General features: G+C 62.2%; 1 protein-coding gene across 3 annotated transcripts in view; it reads left to right on the top strand.

Annotated features, from left to right (window-relative positions):
• The window catches only part of GALNT9 (polypeptide N-acetylgalactosaminyltransferase 9), a 73,091-nt gene that overhangs the window by 13,272 nt on the left and 34,965 nt on the right, over positions 1-24,854 (top strand). Inside the window, exons 1-4 of one of the 3 annotated variants that reach the window (XM_004779570.3) lie at positions 971-1,034; positions 8,322-8,502; positions 22,489-22,655; positions 23,896-24,070. In XM_004779570.3, the coding sequence (XP_004779627.1) occupies positions 8,378-8,502; positions 22,489-22,655; positions 23,896-24,070 (467 nt within the window). In that variant the 5' untranslated portion in view covers positions 971-1,034; positions 8,322-8,377. Of the gene's footprint in view, positions 1-970; positions 1,035-8,321; positions 8,503-22,488; positions 22,656-23,895; positions 24,071-24,854 lie in introns of those variants that run through there. The other 2 variants (XM_004779569.3, XM_004779571.3) reach the window with 2 other exon arrangements.

Genomic DNA, 24,854 nt, shown 5'->3' with positions numbered 1-24,854 from the left:
GGCCGGTCCGTCTTTGGCTATTGACAGCTCAACGCTAGTTCGGGTCCCCAGAGGTCCTTAACAGACGCCCCAGAGACGGGATTTGCTGCAGCGCGTGGGGAGCGCGGGTACGCAGAACCTGGGGCGGAGCCGGCGCCGGCAAAGCCAGGCGGGGCCTGTTGCTTTGACGATGCAATCGTCACAATTAATAGCAGGCGTGTTGGGTTGGCCTACATTTTCACAGGGCAAAGCAAGAGAGGGGCTGCAGCTGGCGGGTGTCCCGCTCCCTGCTCCTTCCGCCCCGCCCTCCTGGGGAAGGCAGCGGCCGAGGTGGAGGGTGCGGGAGGGCCTGGCCCGGGGCCCTGGAAGGTGATCAGCCGTCTGTGCTCCACGGGCCTCGGAGTCCCACCTGCCGGGCGACCTGAGGTACGGGAGACCGCTGGTGTGGTCAGTGTGGGCAGCCCGTCCTCTGCCTCAGCGTGGGGGCCCTGGCGTGTGTGACAGGTGTGGTGGCCGTCAGGGAAGGTCAGTCCTTGGACCCGTGGTGGACAGGAGTTTTGCCTCTGCCCTTCTGGGCTCCTGGGGCGGTGAGTGGGCCTTCCTGCCCCGTCCAAGGCTGCGCGCCCCACATCGGGGGCATCTGCGGACGCCACGTGCGCGGTATTCGGGACGATGCCCGCCCTTCCGCAGAAGCACAGATTCTCACAGATTCCCAGTTTTCCTCTCGTCTGTCCCTGTCCTTTCTTCCTACTTGCCAGAGATGTTTATTGCTTTTTAGCAATTGGTACTGGTGTTCATTGAAATCTGAGCTTCTTGGTGGACTCCGGGGAGGCCGGTGGTCCGTCTGCTGGCCTGGCCCGCGGCTGCAGGGTGCGGGGTGGGGGGCCTGGCTGCCGGCCTCGCCCGTGAGGCCCTCCGCTCTGCCTTTGAGGCAGCGTCTGCAGTGGGACTGTCTCCTGGCTGACGTCAGGGTGACAGATGGAATCCGTGACTCAAGGAAGCCGGGAGCCCGGGAGCCGCGCTTCCTCCCGCGCGGAAAACCCTCGCAGCCCCCGGTATGTGCTGGGCCCCCTGTCTGGAAGGCGTGGGTCGCAGGTGTGACGTGACTCCTCTGGGGAGGGTGGCTGGAAGGGGCCCCGGGATGGGGGAAGGGCACCGCAGGGAGCCCCCCCCCACCCCCTTCAGGGCCCACTCCCCTGCGTCTCTGGGAGATTTCAGGGTCCCCTCACAGCCCCAGCACGCGGCCTGACGGCCCTGGGGTCTGCTGCCCTCAGCCGACACGCGCTGGGGCCCAGACCCGTTTGCTTCCAGCTTCTCCCTTCCTGGTGAGTGGCCTCTGGCCTCGTGGTCACAGGGTGGCTTTCCAGCCCTGGGCACGGAGTCCTAGTTCCAGGCAGGAGACAGGGGAGGGACTGCAGGAAGAGGCCAAACCCACATACACCAGCGGACTGGGCCTTTTAGACGCGTCTCCCAGAAATCCCACCCAGCAAACTCCACTTAAGTCTCATCGATCAGATCTTGGTGCCCCGCCACGCCGGCTGCAGGGTCGGCCCAGGGAGCCGCGCGTTTCCGCTGAACTCCTGTCCGCCCAGATGGACTGTGCTGCTACCCGCGGAAGGGCCGGAGAGGACAGACGCCGGCCGAGCCGGAGAGGACAGACGCCGGCCGCGCCTGCCCAGGGTCCGCCCTGCCCCTTGCCTAGAGCTAACCTCCGCGCCCCACCCCCATCCCCGCCCGTGCCCCCACCCCTCCCCATCCCCCCTCCCCTCCCCCCACACCTCTCACTCCCCCTCCTCTTCATCTCCTCCCCCTGCCCCACGAGTGCCCTCTTGGCTGCCGTAACAAATGACCGCAAACAGGGTGGCCTTAAACAGCAGAGATCTGTTCTCTCACGGTCTGGGGGCCAGAAGCCTAAAATCAGTGCTGGCAGCTCTCAAAGACACCCCGTAATCGGGGTGAATACTTCCCCAGGCTCGGAGGGAGAATCGGTTCCAGGCGTCCCTCCAGCTTCTGGTGGCTCCTGGCAATCCTCGGCGATCCTTGGCTTGTGGACACCCGACTCCGTCTCTGTCTCCTTCATCACGAGGCTTCTCCTCTGCGTGTGGCCCTCTGAGCGCCCTCTAAGTTACCAGGACACGTCCTTGAATTTATGACGCACCCGAACCCCAAAGTCCTTACTCGAGTTACACCGGCAAACACCGTCTTCCCAGGAAGGCCACCCCACAGGCTCCAGCTTCTGGGGCCTCTATCCGAACCACCACCTTCCCATCCGTCTCAACCAGGGGCACAACCTTTCAGCCTCCAGGCAGCCGTGAGAAACAGCCTGGGGGCAGGGAGCTGACCACCTGTGCCGGTGTAGGGCCCTGTGCCCAAGCACACGCGTGCCGTCAGGCGGCTGGAACCTTCCACAGGAGCTGGGAGCCCAGGCTTGCACCTGAAATCTCTCTTATTGGGCAGTGCCCGGAGACTTGCTCTAAGCCCCAAGGCCCTCCCAGACCCTCCACATGGGCTGCTCTTCTCTGAAACGTCCGGGCCGTCGGTAGGAACAGCTGTTGGGGCAACCACTCTGCGGGTCCACGGACGAATCCGGATCTATCCTCCTGGCCCTGAATGTGGTCACTGTGAACCACCCCTGCACCTGCCTGGGGTCCTCTGCCTCTGGGAGCACCCAGGTCTGGGGAAGCCATTGGGGGACTGCAGGGTGTCCACAAGGTCGCTGTGCCGCTGTCAGGAGACCCGGGGCCAAGGCAGGAGGTGCAGTGGTTACACGCCGCTCTAGAAGTCTGCTCCCGGCCTGGGCATGCCCGTGGGAGGCCGCACCGATGGCTTGCACTCTGCCTGGGTGCTCTGCCCTGTGCCGGGGTTGCCGGGACCCATCATCGCATGCCGACGGGCTTAGAGCAGCCCAGAGTTATTCTCTTACCATCCTGGAGCTCCGAAGCCCAAAATGGGTGTCCCTGGGCTGGAACCATGGTGTGGGCAGGGCTGGGCTCTCTGGACGCTCTGGGGTGGATCCTTCCGGCCCCTCCAGCTTCGGGGGCCAGGCGTCCCGTCCATACGGGCTCTGCCTTCAGACCTCACGGTCCCCTCGACCGTGTTTGTCAAACCTCCCACAGACTCTGTGCTTTAAGGGCTCCTGATGGCGCATAGGTCCCTCCTGGATGGCCCCAGACGCTCTGCATCTCAGGGTCCGTACAGTGATCCCGTCTGCAAAGCCCCGATTACGGGGTGTCTTTGAGAGCTGTCCTGTAGCCTTCCGTGGCCTGCCACCCCGAGCCGGCAGATGGAGACCCTCTCTGTTAACTGAATGCTATTTTTTAAAAAAACGTGAACACGTTGCTCATATTCAGAGTCGTCTGTCTTGGAAAGTCTTGGTTTTAGCCCAGGGACACCCATTAAAACGCTCCGCCGCGAGGGGGGGTCCTCTGCCTCCGCGCGGCGTGAAATGGTGCTGAAGTGACAAGCCCTTGTAATTAATGTCCTTGATGTCAAAATGCGAAATTGGGGACCTTTCCCGGTTCCCTCTAAAATCCTTCACTGAGGTGATCTGAAGTTGAAAGCGTGTGCGTAGGAGGTTGTGCAGCCTCGGTGAGCCGGGGGGGGGGGGGTCATGTCCTTCTTTGAAATGTGGGGATAAAAGCACCGGGAGTGGGTCCCACGGCCCGGGGACCAGCCTGATGACCGCCAGCTGTCGCGACCAGCCTGTGACCCCCTCATCAAGTCCCAGCGTAACAAGCAGGAGTGGTTTCTGCTTCACTGTCGGAGAAGTCAGGCGGGTGGACGTTCCAGAGGCCGGGCTGACGCATGCATTTCCCATTGTTCTCGAAATCCCTTCTCATTCACAAGGACAGAGAGTCTGGGGCTCCGACTCCCCCACAGGAGGGAGTGGAACATTGCAAACCAGAAAAGCCGCCTCTCCCTCCCGTTCCGGAGGCCCTGGGCACCTTTGTGATCTGGCCTGTCCCTGCACCGTCCCCAGAGGGACGGAGGGCTGCCCCACACGACTGAACAGCTCACATCCATGTGTCCAGCTGTCACCGTCGGGGGCGGCAGGTCAGCCTGGGGTCTCCAGGACCGCCCGGACAAAACAGGAGCTCTGGATGGCTGAAACCACAGCCACTCATTCTTCCACAGCCTGGAGGCTCCCGGAGGCCAGGGCTCCGGGGGAGGGGGCTCCTAGAGCTCCTGGCCACCCATTGCATTCCCTGGCTGGTGGCCTCGGCCCACAAGTCTCTGTCAGGGGTTGTCATGCGGCCATCTTCTCTTTGCCAGTGTCCAAAATCCCCTCTTCCTAGAAGGACCCGACCCCAATTCAGGATGACTCTGTCTTAGCCGGTGACTCCGCAGGAACTCCATTTCCGCAGGGCCTGAGGCCAGGACCAGAGCTCGCCACTGTTCAGCCCACAGGCTGCAGAGCCTGCCTGTGCCCCATCCGGTGGCCTGACAGATGGGATGAGAGATGAGCCCCTGAGGCCGGCAGCAGGACAGGGGACATTGTGCCGCTGCCCTGCCCGGCACCAGGCCCAGCTGGGGAAGCCAGGACTTCGGGACCTGAGGACAAAAGCTGGTTCTGTAGATGTCGGTGTCGACCCCGGGGCCTTCACGGTGCTCGGGCTGTGGACCCCCAGTAACGGCCGGGCCTCTTTCAGTCTTTACAAGTTTCTTGTGGTTCTGCCTGTCCTCGTCACTCAGGGATCAAGCAGTCCTGCCTCTTCAGAAGGAAGTCTTTGTGAAAGAGTCAGGAGCCCACGAAGGGCATCCCAGGAAGGAGGGAAGATGGGGTCCCCAGAGCCCCGGGGGGGAAGGGGGGAAGCCCTGATGGGCGGAGCTGTAAGAGAGCTGGGGCAACCCAGGGGCGCCCCCTGCCCTAGGGGACAGCCTCTCCGAGTGGCAGGAAGCCTGAGGCCGCCCCCGTGGTGACGTGGTGAGGAGGCGTGTCTGGGCCTCAGCGCTCCCACCTGGGCCAGCCTCCGTTCAAGGTCCCGCCTGGTCCTGTTCTTGCTGGTGTTTTGCTGTTTCGAGGCAGGTGTCCGCGAGCACAGACGCTGTGCCTTTGCTGAGAACTCGCGGGCGTCACGAGCGTTTGGTTCCCACGTGAGCCAGAGGCCGCTGGCTAACGAGGTCACAGAACGTATTCAGGGAGGGGACGTTTACAGAAACACACGTAAAACCAGGTGGCTTGTTGGCGGGTGGATGGAAATGTGGCGACCAGGGCCTCGCGGGAACCCGACCCCGTGTGTCCCCGGGAGCAACGGCTCGGTGTCTGCAGGTTCCACGCTCCGGGATTTTTAGCTCGATCCCCACCGAGGAGAATCTGGGATGTCTCTCAGAGCCGGTGAGGGGCCCCAGCAGACCCCCACCTGCCCCGGGCACTCAGGACCAGCCGTGAGCCTCCAACCAGACCAGATGCCAGTCCAGCCTTCAGCCTCTGGCTGTGAGGGTCCCCAACCCCAGGGCGCCCTGGGAACATTTGGGGCTCCCAGGGCCTTGCCATCTGTGCCTGCCTCCACGTCTGTGTTTCGGGGACTCTCTCATGACGGGCATCCATCTTTTACTTTCTGTAAAAGCACCAAAAACGAGAAAACACTCATGTGCAAGCTTCACAGATTTTCTGGAACACTGGCGTCGTGGGCTGCCCAGTGCCACGGGCTTCCCGCCTCCCTTCCCCTTGGACTTGGCCGGCCTCCTCCGAGCACACGGCTCTTGTCCGGGGCCCGGGGCGTGGCGGCGCGTGGCTGCTGGCCACAGCCCCGTGTCCGAAGCCCGAGCTGTGTGAATATTGTTACTAATCATCCTTACCTCTCTGCCCTGAAAAGTGCCCCGAAAGTCAAGATCCAAGCCTAACGCCAACGAAGATGCACATAATTTGGGGGGATGAGTCGTGTCTGGAGGGCAAGTGAGGCTGCCTGGACATTGCACCGAGGGCGAGTGGGTGGTCAGGCCGGGCCGCGTGGCCTCCGTGGCTCGCTCGCCCGAGGCCCGCCCGCAGCCGGCACGGGGTGGTGAAGGTGGGCTCGCTCCTCTCTTGGAAGCAGCCTCCAGCCGTGGGGAGCTGGGTCGCGGTGGTGCAGCAAAATGAGCTGTTCTAAGTGACTTTGCCAGCGGCTGACAATGTGGAAGCCACGGTGTAGCTATTTCTGTCTCTCTGGGGGTAATTCAACGGCTTATTTTTAAAATTTTTATTATTGTGAGAACACTTACCGTGCCGTCTACCTCCGTGACAAAATTTTAAGTGTTGCTGACTAGGCGCGGTGACGTCCGGCAGACCTCTAGCTTACCCCTGGAGGTTCCGACGGCTCCGCAGCCGAAAAAAATCTATAAATGAGAGCAACCCCCGTCGAGGGGAAGGCCCGGGGGAACGCTTTCCTTTAGCGCACGAGGAAGTGGACAGACGCTGTCTGACGTGACACTTCCAGAAATAGACCCGAAAGCGTTCCTTCTGAGGTCAGAAAGTCACCGCGGGGACACCGGAGGCTAAAGGCGCAGCGGGGAAGAGTAGAGGGAGGAGGGGCCGGCGACTGGGCCTCGGGCTCTGGGCAGCCCTGCAGGGGCGCTGTCCGCCCGGAGCACCCCGCGTGCGGGCACAACCAGGGAAGCCCCATCTTTCGCAGGCAGGGCCTTGCCCAGGACGCCCCAACGCCTCCTTCTCGTAGCTCTGTGCACCGTTGCAGGTTCTCACATGTGCGTGTCTCACTGTGACAAGCGAAAAAGCGACAGGAAGCAGCCCCGTGAGTTCCAGGGCCTGACCCCGCTCAAGCTGGGTCCTCCCTCTGCTCCAGCCCCAGCCTGCCTGCCCTGCTGCGGCCCACCTCACGCGGGGGAGGGAGCCCCAACCCTCAGGCCCCAGGGTTTCTGGAACCCACCACAGGCCCCGCCCCAGCCCCGCCCCAACCCCAGCCACGGACCCACCCCACTCCGGGGTCCCCCAGCCTCCCCTTCCCTGCTCTGCCCCCATGCTCAGGCCCCATCCCCTGGAGCTCACGCCCTAGGGCTCCTCCCATCCCCCCGCCCCCGCCCCTTAGCCTCACTCGGCCCCCACCCCCACCTCCCGCCCCCACCCTCAGCCCCCAACCCCCCAGAACCCACCCCGAGGGCTCCCCCACACGGGCCCCCACCGCAGGTCCCACCCCACTCTGGGTCCCCCCACCCCCGGCCCCACCCCCCAGGTCCCCACCCTGGGCCCCAGAGCCCTCTGGGGGGGCCTGGCCTCGATTGCGGACACTGCTGTCCCCTCAGGTCTGAGGGCACATCTGCCTTTGGGAGGTGGCTATTTACAGACTTCCCAAAGTAGAAAATCCAGCACAGACGTTTAAAAGTAGCATGATTAGATAAGTATTTTTGGTATATTAAAATAAGAGGAAGTGATTTCTGCGTCAGGCAATTTTTCAATTTTATATGCAACGTGTGTCCTTCGGTCCTACATAAACACAAACACAGGTTTGCTGGTTCAAGACTTCCGAAAACTGAGGTCCAGGTGCCGGGGCTCCCCTCCTGCTCCCAGACTCAGCGGGGTCCCGGCGCAGGCCAATGGGAAGGTGTGTGCGGCTCCCGGGAGGGGACACAGGCTCTGCCAGGCCGGCGGCTGGCCGGGGAGGGGCCGCCGGTCAGTGGGGTTTGTCGGGCAGCCTCGGCCCGGTACAGGCGCGGCCTTCTTGTTTCAGTCACGTCACAAACCTAAGGGGGCGGTTGGCGCAGAGAGGAGCCTGCTGCCCGTGCACCGGGGGGCCTGCACGTGGGGGCCGACCAGCCTGCCTTTCCGCCCGTTAAAGGACGGTGCCCTGGGGCCTCACTCCCGGAACCAGCATGTGCCAGTCACCCGTCCCAGAGAGCCAGGGTGCCGTCCCCGCGCGCAGCGGGCACTCCGGCCCTGCTCCTCTCTGGCACATGTAACCACTCCAGGGAACGTTCCGGAACAACAAGCCCCAGGCCTGACCTTCCCAGGCAGCCCATGTGCACACAGGCCTCCTCTCCTGCCTGGTCTCCCAGGCCAGCTCCGTCCCTCTCCGCCCTCCGAGGCAGGGCCCCCATGGTGCCAAGTCCTCTGCGTGGGGCATTCCGGCGCTCCCGGAGGACCGTGGGCACACCGGGTCGAGCCCCACTGTATGCGTGCCGTGACGTCAGAAAGACCAACAGCGTCAAGGGTCCGGGAGCGGGTGGGCAACCGCTTTGCATTCTTAAAATTAACTTATTTTTATTGAAAAATGTTTTTTGAATTAATAGACTTCCCTTGAATTCCTGGAGTTGGGCCTGGGAGACGTGGCAGCCCAAGGCTGGGGACGGGCTGGGGGCGCGGGAGGGCCCGGGGACCTGCTTGACCGCCCTCCTTTCCCGTGTCCTGCCAGGCCTCGCCAAGCCCATCGGCCTGGTGGAGGGGCCGGGGGGCCTGGGCCAGGGCGGCATGGCGGCCTCGCTGCACGCGGACAGCCAGGAGACAGAGAGCAAGTACGAGGAGTACGGGTACAACGCGCAGCTCAGCGACCGCATCTCCCTGGACAGGACCATCCCGGACTACAGGCCAAAAAAGTGAGTATGTGGCCGCCTCCCAGGCGCCCCCCGGCCCAGCCCCCGCGCGCTGTGGGCTCCCGGAGCACGGACACGGCCGTGCACGGACGCGCAGGCAGGCACCCCCGGCGCAGCGTGTCCACCCTGCCTGCGCTCTGCGCTCTGGGGTCTCTGCTGTCGGTGGGTCGCGGGCACCCGGCCCACGCAGACGTGCGCGGGCCTGGGAGCCGGTGGAGACTTGTCGCCGCTCCACGCCAGGACACCGGTGAAGCGCAGGGACCTCGGGGCTTACTTGCTCGCACGGCACCCCCACCTAAAGCTGTCTGCGCTCTCCACCCTCGAGCCCCTGGCCCTCCTGCCCCCAGTCTGCCCCTGGCTGTGGCCTTCCCTCGCGGCCTCTCAGGACATGACCTCCTGTTTGAAAGCTCATTAGGTACCTTGGCGGGGATGACGTTTGAACAAAATGCCGTATTAAGTGGACGTGATTACTTGAAAAAAGTCCCTCAGGCTGGCACGTGGGCCCTGGGAAGGAAAAGGCGAGCTTGGCCGGCTCCTCGCTGTGGCTCTGTCTGTGGAAAGCCCTGGGGCAGGGGGGACCCTGGGGGCTGGCAGTGGGGGGCGGGGCCGAGTGGGGGTGGGTGGGGCCAGCCCTGGAGCAAACCCCAGCACAGCGGCTTGGGGGTGTTTTCAGAATGTGTTTGAGACTGTGTTCGGGAAGTGGTCCAGGGAGCTGGGTGGAAGAACTGCGCTGCCCCCCATCCCGCCCCAGGGAGGGGGAGGCCTGAGCAGGTGCATTGTGGGGGCGGGGGCGGTCCAGGTGGGGCACAGTCGCAGGTGCGATGCCCCTCCCCCAGGCCGGGCTGCGGGAACTCACCGCAGACTCCCCAGACCACGGAGTGAGCTGTCCTGGGCCAGGGGTCCAAGTGAGCCTGGGGGCACGGCGTGGGCCTCCGGCGGCCCGGCCCTGGGGTTCCCTTCACCCTGTGCTTTGGGACAGACCGTAGGAGCGGCCTGTTCCCTGGACAGCACCGTCTGCAAGTGAGAGGTCACCGTCCACCTCTCCTGTTCCTGTGGGACGTCATCCCAGAGGAGTTCCCCTTCGTCCCGGCAGACCCCGAGCACACGTGACCCCGTGGCCTCAGCCCCGCGCCACACGAGAGAACGCGGTTTTATGTCACGGGTACCATCAAACCATAAGCCATGCTGGCTTTCCTTTCGAGGGATGTTGTACAGGTTCCTTGTCTGGGTAAAAAATGCGGTTCTGCATGAAACAGGCCAATTTGAAGAAACACGCGAAGTGGGGAACGCAGGTGACGGAAGAGGGAAACGGACGTGACAAAGGCACCGACGCGGGCTTGAGGGGCTCGGGTTCCGGACGTACCCAGTCTGTGCTCTAATGGCGCGTGCGTGTGTGTGTGTGGTGTGCGCGTGTGCGTGGGCATGGGTGGTGTGTGCTCGTGCGTGACTGTGCGTGGCATTTTCTGAGCGCTCCCCAGGGCGCCCTGACCTCTGGAGCGTGGCCGCAGTAAGGCTCACTCAGTGGCTGGAGCTGAGTTCTTGGTTCTGGGCTTCTGGGTGCACAGCAGCCTCCGGAGTCCCCCCAGGACCACCCAGGCTCTGGGACTCCGCCCTGGGCAGCCCCGTTTTACTCCCACTGTGCTTTGTGGAAGGACAGAATGACATCACGCAGAGGAGTGCAGAGGGCGGGGGTGGGGGGTATAGGAGGCATTTTCCAGCTGCCCCTCCCAGGGCAGCCACAGAGACGGCGCGGAGCCCTCCCAGCCCCGGCGAGTGACCGCCCCCATGAAGTATGACAATGGCCCTGCTGTCCAGGGTTTCAGTGGCCGACTGACCTTGGTCCCCAGGCCCCAGAGGTCAGGCTGACCCTGTGGCTCAAGCTCCAGCATGGACGGCTCTGCAGCACAGACCACCCCACGTGGTAACCAATGGCGTTCCGATGGTCACCTGGATGCCTGTAAGCAGTGACGCTCTAGTCACACACGGTGTCCCAGACTTCTGCCGCGCAGGGAGGGTATTTACAGGCGAGCCGGCCTGCTGTGTGAACCCCTTCCTGTGCACGTGGTAGTATTGACTCAGCAAGTGAGTGGCACTCACTTGAGAGTGCCAGAGAGAGCGCTGGCCCTCTCTGTCCGGCCGTCACCAGCCCTGGGCTGGGGCAGGCTCTCCTGGTGGTCCTGCTGCGTCCTGAGCCATCAGAGCATAGAGCAGACGTGAGTGTGTGTCATGGATGCCATTGTTGGTTGCCGTGAAATGTGGTTTTCTTTCCTTGGGCTCCAGCTCCTCATTCCCACAGGGGAACCCCTGCAAACCTTCCGCTCCAGCCCCAGGGCAGGTCACGTGACTCAGGATTACGGCAATTAGAGCGTTATGTCTACCAGCCACATCTACGGCTCAGTGGTGCCATGTGGTCTGGGCCAGTCCAATCAGAGTGCATGTTCGAATTACCTGAGGTCCCTGGGGAAAAAAATCAGGCTTTTCCGTCAAAGTAAAACTGCAAACACGGGAACATGGGGACCTGCTCACGATTATGAGCCCAAAGCTTGCGGCTCCCGTAGCCCACGTGCGGAACTCAAGGAAAAACCCAGTGCAGAGTGTGGCCAAGCTGGGAGGTAGGGAGGAATCAGGTTCCAGGGCCATAGTTGGAGCACCTAGATCGAGCTGTTCCTGAAGCCAATATCACAATAAATTATAAATAATTTAGCACACATACACACGTATATTTTTAAATCTTTTGCTCAAATATTTGGATTGTACTTCTTGCATTTTTTAAAAAAGATTTTCTTATCTATTTGAGAGAGTTGGAGCATGAGAGAGGAGAAGGTCAGAGGGAGAAGCAGACTTCCTATGGAGCTGGGATCCTGATAAGGGACTTGATCCTGGGACTCCAGGATCATGACCTGAGAGAAAGGCAGTGGCTCAACCAACTGAGCCACCCAGGCGCCCTATTTCTTGCTTTTTAACGGGCTCTCCCTGCTCCGTCTAGCACAACCCTGCATACTCCTGAGTCCCCAGAGCACTTTCCTCTGACACCTCACTGTGCTGGCATTTGCCTGAGGGGCAGGTATTCCTCTGGCTTTCCCTTTGAGGACTGAGGCCACCCTCCTTCCCTCCCGTGGCAGAGGCTCCCTCTTCAGGAAGGCTCCATCTGCCGAAATAAAACCAGATGGGAGCGACCAGTTCCCTCTCAGTCTCGCGTTACAGAAGAAGATACCAAGGCAAACTCTGAAAGCGCCGACATGTACAATATGCCTTAATTGATGGGGATCTGATTTACAGGACCCCGATGGAAAGGGGTACAGCTCTCTGCCTCCTTGTAACAGAGAATGTGGGTCCTGTTTTCTTACATGTTTATTTATATCCATTGCTTTCCCAAATAGAAATGGGGAAGCTTTGATGGTTGTGACACGCACAGACCCCCGTCCGTGCACGTGCGGATGACAAACTAGAAGCCGGAGAGAAGCCCTCCCGAGGCCGTGCTCTCCTGCCAGGCTCCTGGGCCTGGCGTATAGTCATGCGGTGACAGCCTGCATGTGTCCTTGGCTTTGAACACGGCCCCGGCCATCCCGGGGGAGACCCACACCCTGTGCAGCTCAGTGAGTGGGGTGCCTGATCGTTGCCCCGGGGCTTATTTAAGACCAGTGTGCTGCAGAGCACTGCCTACAGACCGGGCACTGCCTCACTCAACCCTGTAGCAAGGCTGTGAAGACAGACAGGGCCCACATTTTGCAGACGGGGAAACTGAGGCAGGAAGCGTCAAGTACCCGGATTGGGCCCATGGGCCATAGTTTGCATGAACCCCACGTGCATTTCCCCCCCGAATCTCATTTGCTCCATATGAGCCAAGCATGGAAGGGAAACTGTCTTCCAGAATCTGCTCTCTCTCCTGCCTCAAGGGCCGGGGACTCTACCTCCCTCCCCTAGATGGGATCGGATTTGGGGCTGGTCGTCCAATAGAGGAGGGCAGAGGTGAAGTCGTGGGGCTTCCACGGATTCCACCCTGCCCAACGCAGCCCTGGCCTTGGCCTGTGAGCCGCCCCAGAAGCAGCCTGCCTGTCCTGAAGCCGCCGTATTGGGAGGAAGCCCAGACGTGCCCGTTGAGAGCGTCCAGGGACAGGCCCAAGAGCACACAGGGAGGGCACGGCTGGTGGGGCCAGCCGCTGCCACCCCGGCGGCCCCATCCAGCCCACCTGATGGCCACGCACCGTCGCTGGCCCCGGACCCGCAGCGGAGACCTTCCAGGAGCTGCGATGGGCAATCAGGTCACGGTTGCCGTGACCAGGAGGGTCTGGGCTGGAGGTAGTCACGCCATTGTCGGTGACAGGAGCCCGCGGGAAGAAGGCCAGGATGAGCCACAGCAGAATGCTGACCTCTCGGTTTGTGACACTGGTGGCTGTTTGTGGGAGCCCTTGTGAGCTCAAGAGGCCCCCAGCAAACATCTCTGCATGACCAGCTGAACAGACATGTAAATCCAAGTTCGTCTTTGCCCACCTTTAGCTTTCAGATTTCGACTCCCTAAACAGCCTCAGCCTCCGCAGAGCCCACCCGTCCGGTGAGAAATGGCCTCGTGCTGGATGCTGGCCGGCGCCGCCACTAGAAGCACACATGGGGTGTGGGCGTGCACGTGCGTGCGTGTGTTAATGTCTGTGTGAGGCCCCATGCTAATGCGTGTGCACCCATGCACGCGCGTGTGTGTGTGTGTCCGCGTGCGTGCCGGCCCCGACCGGCGGTTCTGTCCGCTCTCAAACTACGGTTCTCACTCACTTTCTTGCGTTAGGTGATTATTGATTCCCTCTGTCTGGACTGGGTAGCTTTTCCAATTAAGCAGCAGCTTTAATTATGCCACAAAGCACATAACATAGATCTTGATTATTAAGACCAGCCCACGGGATAATAAAAGGGAGACTGGCAGATCCAAATTAACCAGGACCGTAAACGCGAGCGGCCGAGCCCGAGCTGTCGTGTGCAGTAACGTGCCCCCTGCTGCCTGTTTGCAGAGTCTCCGTGCGTGTTAACCGTCTGCGCCGCACAGCTCGGCGGCCGGCGCTGCTGAGTCCGATGGAGTGCCTGGGCCACGAGCGGAGCTGGATCCAGTACCTCGTGCCGGGTCCTGGCTCCTGAGGCTCCTGGGTTTGGGGTCGGTCGGAGGAGGCAGGTGTCTCCGATGGGGAGTCGTCATGGGAGTATGTGGGGTGAGGTAGGTGGGTCTTGTCTGTAGGCGAAGGCACGTGGTTCCCGTACTGGCCAGGGAGCACGGAACTGCAGCCCCGGGGTGTCCGCGGGCGGGTGGTCAGTTAAGGCAGGTGACAGGCTTCCCTTCTGCCCTCCCGGAGACTGGGGTCTGTGCCTAGGGGGGAAGTGCCTGTGGGGAGGGCAGGGGTCCAGAGCGAGGCTGGGCAGGGGGCGGCTGGAGCCCGCTGCAGCCAGATGGGGAGAGGGGAGGCCGCCTGTCCTGGGCTCCCTCGCAGCTGGGGATCTGTTGGGACGGGGGCAGGGCCCACTTCACCCCAAGCTCTGGAGCTTGTCAGGGGGTGAGGGCTGCGTCCACCCTTAGAGGCCCCATGGGGCCGCGGGGGCTGATGGCCAACAGAAGTCCTCCATACTGAGCCGGACCCTGGCCCACGGTGGGTCCTTGACCCCAGGGATGTCTGAGGGCGAACCTGGAGGGGCTGGAGGGCACGGGCCGCACCGATGGCCCAGGGATTCATGGCAGCCTTGGGCACCCCCGCAGCCTGCTCCCCCCACAGGGGCATGGAGGTGTCCAGGCTGCAGGATGGTTGCCCAGCCCGTCAGCACATGAGGCAGTGACCCCGCAGCCCCTGCGACTGTCCCGCTTGGTCCCGTGCCCTGGTTCTGACATGTGGGGTTTGTGTGTGGGTCTGCTGGGCTCCACAGGCCTTCCTGGGGTCCGAGGGTGGAGCACCACCAGCCTGTGTGTCGGTGAGCCTGTGGTGCAGTGAGTCTGGGCCCTCCAGCTGGGGATGCAGGCTGCCTCTTGGCCGTGGCCTTGTCTCTCTGAGGACGGGTGGGGACAGGTCAGCTGCGGCTGCTTTGCCTGCACATCTGGGTCAGGGGACACGCCAGTGGCTTCGCAGTATGTGTGCTCCCTTAACTCTGCACACGAGAAAGTACGAGCCATTGATGTCCTTCCGGGGCCGTCTATGTCTGCGGTGTGTCCCCGGGTCTCTAGGTGAGATGCTGTGTGCGTGTGTGTGTGGTTGTGTGTACGTGTGCACCATGCATGAGCCAGCAAGTGCATGTGTGCATGGCTGGGTGTGCAGCCCCGTGTTTCTGGGAGGTCTCGGAGCCAGCTGCCAGGACAGACAGGTGGACGCGGGAGGCTGGCCGCACGGGTCTGCCCCACGCTGCTCGCGGTGGGGGCCGTTCTGCCTCTTGGCCCCCCGGATCCTGCCTGCCTCGGCCCCCTCTGCCGCCTGGCCAGCGGGAAGGCCTCACAGAGGTGTGGCCTTGCCTGCCAAGATCTCCGTGTTTGTGTGCACGCTCCTGTGAGGGTGGGAGCGTGTCCCCCAGAGCAGGCAGGGGCCAGCCCCAGGAAGGCGTCCTCAGGGAGGTGGAAACGCTCCCCGGGTGACATGCTTCTGAGAACCCGCTGGCAGCCGTTCCCAGAAACATCTGTCATGGCTCCAGAAGGCGCAGCCCCCAGGGCCGGCGCCCCTGACGGGAGATAGATGTGTGTCCCGCTGTCGGCAGGCGAAGCCCGCCGCTCCCCCGGGAGGGGTGCTGCCTCTCTGTCCTGCGCTCATTCCTCCAGCGGCACAAAGGGCGTCCCCATAAATTTCCATTAGTGTCACTGCCGTGGCCCTGTTTCCTGAGAGCCAGCAGGGACGTGCCTGCCACGCGCTCTAACCGAGACCTTGGAAGAGGCTCTTCAGGGCCTCGTAACCAGCCCTGCTCCTCTGTGGGTTTATAAATCCTCTCAGAGCTGTCCCTGCGGTTGAGGATTGCCTGCGGCTCCGGCTGTGGGTGGGGGACGCGGAGCCCGAGCCGGCGTCGCCGTGCACCAAGCTCAGCTGCCCGGCCAGCCGGCACCTGCCGCACGTGCGGCCCCCCGCGCACCTGCAGGACGCCCCCACGGTGTGCCAGCGCCTGCCTGCTGAGCCCTCCCCCACGCCGCAGCTGCATGGACACGGGGTGTCACAGATGTGGAGGCGGGAATCAGATGGGTCGCGTGGGGACCTTCTGGACTCAGCTGGGGCTGTGATGTCAGGGGCCTCCATGGCTGGGAGCTCCGTGGCGGGGCAGAGACAGGGCTGGTGTCGCCCTGGGGTGGTCGCACGCGTGGATGCCGACCCCAGCTGTCCACCGGGGAACCCCTGTATGGCAGTTGGGTTGCCTCTGTGGTGCCTCAGGGCCCCGGAAACAAAGGATCCTGCTCTCCGTGACTCTGCCCAGAGACATGTGGCTTCACCTCACCACGCTCTGTGGGTGGGAGCTGGCTGCCGTGGAAGGGTCCCGGCCGAGGCATGCAGGGGTGCGGCCTGCTGCTGTGGCCTCTGGGAAGCATGGTGGCTACCGCCCCTATTTGAGACCGCGCATCACAGTGTTTGAGGTACATGGGCTAGATGACACCCCAGGGAGGACTGGGGTCCCACAGAAAGAGTGCATGTTCTCTGTGGGTGACAATAATGTCACATGAAAATCCCACACCTCAACTAGAAGTGGCTACACAAGGAAGGGGTTCCTGACCTCCTGTAACCAGCTGCCAGTTGAACGCCTCTGGACCCTGACTGCAGCGGCTGACTGCGTCAGGGCCCCGGCTCTCCCCAGTTCTCTGCTCTGCCACACCCATCCTCATGGTCACAATGTGGCTGCTGCAGCTCCCAGTGTCACATTCTCACACCCTCCCAAGGGGCTAGAAAAATACGTGTCTGCATCTTGTGTGTCCTAAGAACAGAGGACCCTCTCCTGGAAAGCTCTACAGACCTTCCCTCGTGTGCCCTGGGCCGTCTGCCCATCTGCCTGCGAGCTGTGAGAGGCAGGGGTGCTAGTCTGCTTCTCTCAGGAGCTTGTGCTATTCGGTCCACTCACTCTCTGGCCTCTCAGATCCTGGGGGCTGGCTGAGAATTCAGTGGACAAGTTGGTGGGTGGCCCTCTCCCTGCACCCACAGAGCTGCTGCCCCAAGCTGGGACTGCCTGTCCTGGCAGAGAGCAGGGTCAGGACACAGCCCTGTTGCCGAGGGAACCCCAGCTCCCATGGACAGAACCTCTGTGAGACGAGGCGGCAGTCAGATGCGTGGCCATGAGCGCCGTGCTGAGCCCGCTGGTTCCGGCTGTCCCGTCTGCTGAGGGAGAAGCTCACCGCGCGTCCAGGCAGAGCCCTCCCGCCGCACAGCGAACTGGGGATGTGCGCTCCAGGGCCGGCACCGGGTCAGGACCCCTTTATCGCACGTGGCAGATCATCTCAAACTGGCTTCGGGTGGAGTGAGAGACAGGGCAGGGGTCTCGGGGGGCCACGATGGCCACCGTGGGGAGCGTGGACGTGCAGGGGCTGGGTCCCTGTGCCGCGCAGTCCCGAGGGCAGCCGCAGCCTGGCAGCAGCGGGTACTTAGCCCGTGGCAGAGGGAGCCGGATGGGAGGGCCGCCACCTCCGGTGATGCAGGGCCACACTAAGCCCCAGCACCCATGGCCTGTCCCCTGGGGAAGCCGAAGGGAAGTGACCCAGGCAGGCTGGGAGGAAAGCTGCCTTCCGTGGGGCCTGGTTCTCCTCTTTTTGTTAGGCACGAGCCTTCCCTTATAACAGCCTTTTCCGTCTGCCTGGGCTGAGCACAAACTTTCTCTAACGGGATAAGGATCGCATTATGAGTAGAAGAGGGTTTGTTTTTCTAACTTATTAACATACGAGGTGTTATTTGCTTCAGGGGCACAGGGCTGCCAGTCGTCAGGCTTACACAACGCACAGCACTCACCCTACCACGCACTGTCCCCAGTGTCCATCACCAGCCACCCCCGCTCCCCTCCGGCAACTCTCAGTTTGTTTCCCGAGATTAAGAGTCTCATGGTTTGTCTCCCTCCCGGTCCCATCTTGTTGCATTTTGTCCCTCCCTGTCCCTCATGCCCCCCAGCCCTGCCTCTCAGATTCCTCCTATCAGGGAGACCATATGATAATTGTCTTTCTCTGATTGACGTATTTCACTCAGCATAATACCCTCTAGTTCCATCCACATTGTTGCAAATGGCAAGATTTTATTTCTTTTGATGGCTGCGTAGTATTCCATTGTGTATATATACCACATCTTCTTGATCTATTCATCTGCTGATGGACATCTAGGTTCTTTCCATAGTTTGGCTATTGTGGACAGTGCTGCTATAAACATTCAGGTACACGTGCCCCTTTGGATCACTACGTTTGTATCTTTAGGGTAAATACCCAATAGCGCAATTGCTGGGTCATAGGGCAGCTCTATTTTCAACTTTTTGAGGAACCTCCATGCTGTTTTCCAGAGTGGTTTCCCCAGCTTGCATTCCCACCAACAGTGTAGGAGGCTCCCCAAAGAGGCTATTTTAGTGCAGTATTGCACTGGGACAAAATGGACCATATGCATTGTGCCGTTTCTAATTCCAGCAACTTAGAAGTACACACGCTCCCAGTGGGGTCAGGGCAGATGAATGCCACGGGCAAGGGCGGCCTCTCCCTGCCCAGCAGGTGTGCCCGGGAAAGGCCCCTGCTCTCAGAAGCGATAATTTAAGCGTCCCACAGGAGGCGGACAGCCACACTCATCCGTACGATGCCTGCAGAGATCGGCCCGTGGAACTGCGTGGCTGTGGACCGGGGTGCCCAAAGCAGACTGTCTGTGCGCCCGCTCCCCACTGCCCGCTCGAGCCCCTGGACAGGACAGCGGTCAGGCCCACGGTGTCCTGCCTGTGGTCCTCGGGGGGCCAGCATCTCCGCTATGTGACGGGGACTCAGCCTGGACTGCCCTGAGGGGGTGCTGTAAGGGGCAGGCAAGCACGGGGAGGGGCTGGCGAGGGCAGGAGACCCTCGCTGATGAGTGAGGTGCCACGGACCCCAGCATCCCTAGGGCTCTGTGCTGTGAGTGGGGCTCATGTGGGGAGCACCCCGGCCCCCCAGTGTGGAGGTGGGAAGGAGCCCCGAGCCGCGCTGACATTCCCGCGCTGTGTGGGGCTAAGGCTGGCGCTGCCCTGCACGGAGCCCGCCGTTCCCACAGGGGCCGCGTCCTGGCCAGTGGCCGCAGCCCTTTGGCCCCAGGCACCCCGCCCATCTTCTCTCCCTTTCTTCCTCCTTAACGGAACCCCAGACGTGGCTGGGCGAAGCCGTGGTCAGTGGGACGTATGTGGACTTGGGGAGCGTGTGCCGGGCGGGGACGGCAGGACCTTTCCCCCCTTCCTGCTTCCTGCCATGGCACTGGGGCTGCCGGTGCGTGCGGGCTTGGGGACCACCCCACACTCAGCACAGTGACGAGGCAGAAGGGCCCGGCTGCCGGCATCCCAGCCCCCGGCCGCCCCAGACCCCAGCTCCACAGCGCGGCGACACAGAAACCAGCATCTGCTTTGTTATTATCATACCTGTGACCCCCAGACTGTCCTTCAGTCATGACCCCCCAGGCCCTTCCCCCAGTGTGTCCCCACAGCCGTGCCCTCCTGGGCTGTGTCCCCACTGTGCTCCCTCCGGACTGTCCCCACACAGCCGCACCCAGACACACTTGGGTGTTACTGGGCTCAGGGAGGGGACAGCCCAGGCACGGCGTCGGAGTCTGCTTACTCTGTCACTTCGAGATTACATGTGTCTGTTTGCCAAGCTCCAAGGTAATCTGTCCCGTGCTTTGCAATCATCGTGACCACGGTCACGCTGTTCTTACAAAGGCTGTCTGGACAGCACCAGGTCTCATAAGAGACATGACCCTGTGGATTTTCTAGACTCATTCTTGTTGGAGGAACTAAGTGAGAAACACCTCAAGAAGGAACATCACTTCGTGTGAAGAATTCCTTCCTGGCCGTGACTTCTAAGGCAGAGGCGGAAAGGCAGAGAGGTTATCCGGGGGCCGCCACGGCACAGAGGGCCCAGCACGGAATCCAGGCTCTCAGCACTAAATTCGTGGAATAGACTGGGCTTGCGTGATTCCGGGAACCGACCTACCCCAGTGAGACGTGTGTCCAGGCCGTGGAGAGCTGAGCGGGGAACACCACCCTGCTGTGTCAGTTAGACACTCGGGGCATGTCATCCGGGCCCGGGGAGGGGTGCCCCGACGTCAGCTCCCTGCGGACTCCCAGCCTGGGTCCTGCCTCTCCTGTGAGTTCCATATGGTTGGGACTCAAGAAGTGACAATCCAAATGTAAGCCAATCAGAGCGTCCTGTCTCCTCCGCCACGGTGATGGTCCAAGGCATCGCGTGCCGCCCAATCAGAGCCAAGGAGTCAGGGGGGCTTTCCCACCTGTGCTGGGAACCGGACTGTGCTCCCCAGAGCATCTCTCAGCCCCACGAAGCTGTGGAGCAAGAAGAGCCCGTGGTCCTGCCCATGTCCTCTGAGCCCCTGGGCCAAAGTCTCAGCCTGGACTTCTCCCGGAGGCCAGCCAGTGACTCCCCCGCAGCACTTGCCTTGTTCCTGCCTGATGTACCCGCGGAGCAGAGGATGGAGAGTGTATCTGGAAGGTTCTATGGCCCTGCATTCCCGGGGGTCTTGTGCTCTCCCCGGAGTGTCTGTGTCAGGAACCCCCAGGGGCGTGAGCCTGCGCAGACAGCATTTTCCATCCAGTGAGGGCGGCGTGTTCTAAGGTGAGCGGCTTCCATGACCCCAGGGTGAAGTGCAGGTGGCCGGCAGGAGCGTCTACACCCCGTGGAAGGTCGTGAGAACAGCCCCCTCGCAGGGGCCCCCGTGTCCTGCTGCTGCCTCCTCCGATGCCACGCCGTAATCAGTCCTGGGACTCGTGGCCAGAGCTGCGGGGGAGGCCGGCGGTGCGTGTGTGCACAGTGTGGAGGGCGGAAAGGGGCACTGAGTGTCCCCTGGGGCAGGGGCTCGCTGCCCTCCACAGCCCGCCTCGCCAGCGCACCCAGTGCACCCCACTTGCTGGTACCTCCCTGTTCCCCCCACACATGTTGGTTCTTCCCGGTGGGGTTCGTTACTGGCTAACTGTGTCCCTCAAGTTCATACCTGGGAGCCCTGACCCCCAGCACCTCTGGATGTGACCGTGTGGAGGCAGGGCCTTACAGAGCTGACAGGTGAAGTGGGGTCTCCCAGGTGGGCCTGTCCCCTATGGCTGAGTCCCCACGGAGAGCAGAGCAGGGTGCAGACACACACAGGGCACAGCCGCTGAGACATGGTGGGAAGGTGGGAAGACCGTGTCTGCCTGCTGAGGGGAAGCCTCGGGAGGAGCCAGACGCACTGCCCTGGATCTGGACTCCAGACCGTGAGCACACATGTGTGGCTTAGGCCGCCATGTCTGTGGTGTTTGTTCTGCAGCCAAGCTGAGCAGGCCAGGGCTCACCTCACTGCCCAGCTACTCAAGTCTCCTCCCTGGCTGCCTGGTCTAGAGACAGCCCCAGGGTCCCCACCCATGACCCTGTGTGGTCACTGCCTCTGCCCCTTCCTCTGCAAAGTCATGCTGCCATGTCCACTGTTCTTGTCTGTGCGCTGTGGTAAGCGCAGAGATGCTAGTGTGCTGTGGGCTAGGAGGGGTCACCGGTGCTCTCCTGCCGGAGCTAGGGTGCCCCCTGGCCTTGGGCACAGCTGCTGGCTCAGGTTCAAACCCTGGCTGTACCCACTCCATAGGAGGGAAGGTGGCCCTTTTGAGCAGGGTTGTGTATGAGTATGAGTCAGTGTGAGAATGAATGTGAGTGTGAGTCAATGTGAAAACGTGTGAGAATGTGTGTGTGTCGATGTGAAAACGTGTGTGTGTAAGTTAGCGTGAGAATATGTGTGAGCATGAGTCAATGTGAGAGCGTTGTGAGTGTGAGTCAGTGTGAGGGTGTGTGAGTCAGTGTGAGAGCGTGTATGAGCGTGTGAGAATGTAGTAGGAGTCCTTTGAAAGCGTATGTGTCAGTGTAAGAACATGTGTGAGTGTGAGTAGGTATAAGAACGTGTGAGTATGTGAATGTGTGAGTCAGTGTGAGAACTCGTGTCAATGCGGTCAGTGTGAGAATGTGCATGAGTGAGTGTGCGAGCGCCTGTGTCCAGCTGAGTGGCCTCTGCCATCTTAAGGAGAGATTTGGTGCGTTTACATTTATTGTGGCAGCAAATGGACATGACTGGGCTCCTCCACGTGTATCTGTTTCCTTTGCTCTTGTTTCCTCTTTTTTCCATCACGTTATTTTTGACCGTTTGCTAAGTTAGTTCCTGTCTGTCTCCCTTGGCTCCTGGTGAATTCATTCCACCACGTTATTACCCCAACAGCCCGTTGCCTTCTGTAGGCCCCTTAGCAAATGTGTATCATTTAATCAGATCGAGGAGCCAGATGTCCCTCGCCCTGCACCCAGCCCCTGTATCAAGACCCCTGGGAAAACCACACGTTCCCCCACTTGTGCTCCTCAGTCCTTAGGTTGGGCCGGGGCTATTACCTTCAGCCCCGATGATGAGGCCGTCCCTGCAGATTTCATGTCCACTTCAGTGACCCTCCACTGCCATTGGCCAGGCCCTGCTCAGCCCATCGCCAGCTACCCGGGTTCCACTTTCCGCACCACACTCAAGGTACAGGGTTCACTGTGGACGCTGCTCCCACAACCCCCCACTGCACACCCCCTGCAGTTGGAACCGGGTGTCGATGGCATTGGGCTCAGGGCTGCGCCCCGCCCACCACTGGGCCACGACCTGACATGACTGCCATTCCCTGACTTTCAGCCTGGACACAGCGGGCTGAGACTCAGAGCACTGGAGCCTGTGGCTTCGGACGGACGTCATCACTGAGTCTGGGGCTTCCCCCACGGTCTTGTTGCTCTTCCATTCGGTATCAGATTGAGAAGCGGCTGAGCAGGCACACCCCACGCTGACCACCGACCACAGACTGTGTCTCCCGCAGGTGCAGACAGATGACCCATGCCACTGACCTACCCCAGATCTCTGTGGTCTTCATCTTTGTCAACGAGGCCCTCTCCGTCATCCTGCGCTCCGTGCACAGTGTGGTGAACCGCACGCCCTCGCGGCTCCTCAAGGAGGTCATCCTGGTGGACGACAACAGCGACAGCGGTGAGTGGGGGACCCCAACAGCGCAAGCAGCCTGGAGCTGGGGGCCGGAAGCCTGGAGTCAGGGTGGGCCGGGCTGTACACCCCACGGGCTCCAGGACCGAGTCCTCCCCGCCTCTCCTGGCTCTGGGGATGGCTGGTGTCCCTCGTGCCCTGGCTGGAGCTGCGTCCCTCCCCCTCTGCCTCATCTTCACGCAGCCTCCCCCTGTGTGTCTCCTCTTGTACCGACACCTGTCACTGGACGAGGCCCACCGGAAGTCCAGGAGGATTTGTCCTCAAGATCCTTAACCAGTTACATCCACAAACACCCTACGCTGAAACTCATCCCGTTCTGAGACTGTGGCTGACCTTAAAGTGGGGGCTCTATTCGTGCCCTACAGATGTTGCCCAGAAGAGCCCAGGCAGGCTGAGTTCCCTATCTGCTGATCATACCTCCTGCCTCTTGCCTGTGAGGGGGGTGTGGGCTCCAGTGAGGGTCTGCTGGTGGGGGAGCTGGGCTGGCACGCACAGCGGGGACCCCGTAAGTATCCCATGCCCGCCGGGCACAGAGGGCTCAAAGCTCTGGGGGTCCAGAGACGCCTGGGCACTGACTGAGCCAGGAGTCTGAACCCACCATGGGTGGCCCCGAGACTGAGGTCCCATGGGCTCATCACGCAGGCTCTCCTCTGCACCTCTGGAGGGAGGGAAGTGGAAGAAATTTGGGGGACACCTTTGGAGCCCTCCAAGGGCAGGAGGTGCTGCGTCCAACCCAGGGCCGGCTCCTTGTCTACACTGCGGGGCCCCAAGCCAGGTTCGGCCATCTCTCCGGAGGAGGTGCCTGTTGGGGCCTCGGGGAACTGGGGTCCCACAGCGTCCGTCCTCAGGGCGCATGAGTGTAGTAGCGGGCGTCACGGCTGAACACCGCCCAGTGTGGGCCGACCTGTGTCCTCGCCCACGGTCCGTGCGAGGCCTTCCTTCCTCTTCGTTGGGGAGGCACCCAGCCCCCGGGGGCGCCTGTCCCCGTGACACGCGCCTCAGTCCAATCAGTCCGTTTGCTGGTATTTGCCTATTGTGCCTGCACGGGAGGGCGAGCCCCACGGTATCCCCGGCCCCCGAAGCACATCCGGCCGCCGCGGGTGCCCTTCAGCGGCCGTGGATGATGGGCCTGGGGCACACAGCACCCCAGCCTGCCCACGCTGACCTGGGGCGACCTCGGGGCCCTCCCGGGGCGTGGGTTGCTGAGGCGATTCTGTGTCCCCTGCAGCGGAGCTCAAGGCCAGCCTGGACCAGTACGTCAACAGGCGGTACCCGGGCCTGGTGAAGATCGTGCGCAACAGCCGTCGGGAAGGCCTGATCCGGGCGCGGCTGCAGGGCTGGAAGGCGGCCACGGCCCCTGTGGTGGGCTTCTTTGATGCCCACGTGGAGTTCGGCACAGGCTGGTGAGAGCGGGGTGTGGGGGCAGGGCCGGGGGCATGCTGAGGGCACTCCCTGGGGGGCCGGCAGAACAGGAGCCTGGGGGCCGGGGCATCCAGGTCCAGCCCCCGGGCCGAAAGCCGCTCGTGAGGCGCCAATGGCAGGACGCCATGCACCTGGCGGGTCACCGCGCACAGAGAGCACGGGCACACACAGCTGTGTGCTTGCGCCGCCCGTGGGGACCCGGTGCCCTGTCAGCAGCCCAAGCCCCGAGCACCAGTTGGAAGCAGTTTCTTGTCCTGGGGAGCCCTCTTGTGCACCATGCAGGTGGGAAGCAGGCCTCTAACAGACACCTGCAGGGGCACGTGGCCAGGGAGCGGCGGGGCTGCACGGGGGGTCAGGAGCAGGTGTGACCCCGCACCCCGGCATGGAGGCTGGGGCGCTCTCCCTGGGCTCGTGCTTGCTCTGCCGGCCTGGTGCTCCGTGAGGCCTCCCGGCCAGCAGCCCCAGCAGCCCCTGAGGGGTGGCCAGAAGCGCAGGTCTGTGGGGCCTCGGGTCTGCAGCATGGGTCACCCAGAAGCCTGGTGCAGCTCTGCAGCAGCCTTAAAAACAGTGTTTGCAGCCTAGCGAGTCATCCCCAGTCCAGGGGGAGGCCCGGGCCCAGGGGTGTCAGACCCAGGGCTGCTCCTGCTGCCTCTGTCCAGACCCCACTGTCCCCAGGCAGGGGGTGTGCTGGTGTCCGCAGGGCAGGTGACTGAGGACATCTTGAGCAAATAGCTGGACGTGCTTCGGAGTTTTCTGGACAACAGC

This window comes from Mustela putorius, unplaced genomic scaffold, assembly GCF_011764305.1.
Source record: "Mustela putorius furo isolate JIRA1106 unplaced genomic scaffold, ASM1176430v1.1 tig00001433_pilon_pilon_pilon, whole genome shotgun sequence".
Classification (NCBI taxonomy): domain Eukaryota; kingdom Metazoa; phylum Chordata; class Mammalia; order Carnivora; family Mustelidae; genus Mustela; species Mustela putorius.
This window is presented reverse-complemented; position numbering and strand designations above follow the sequence as displayed.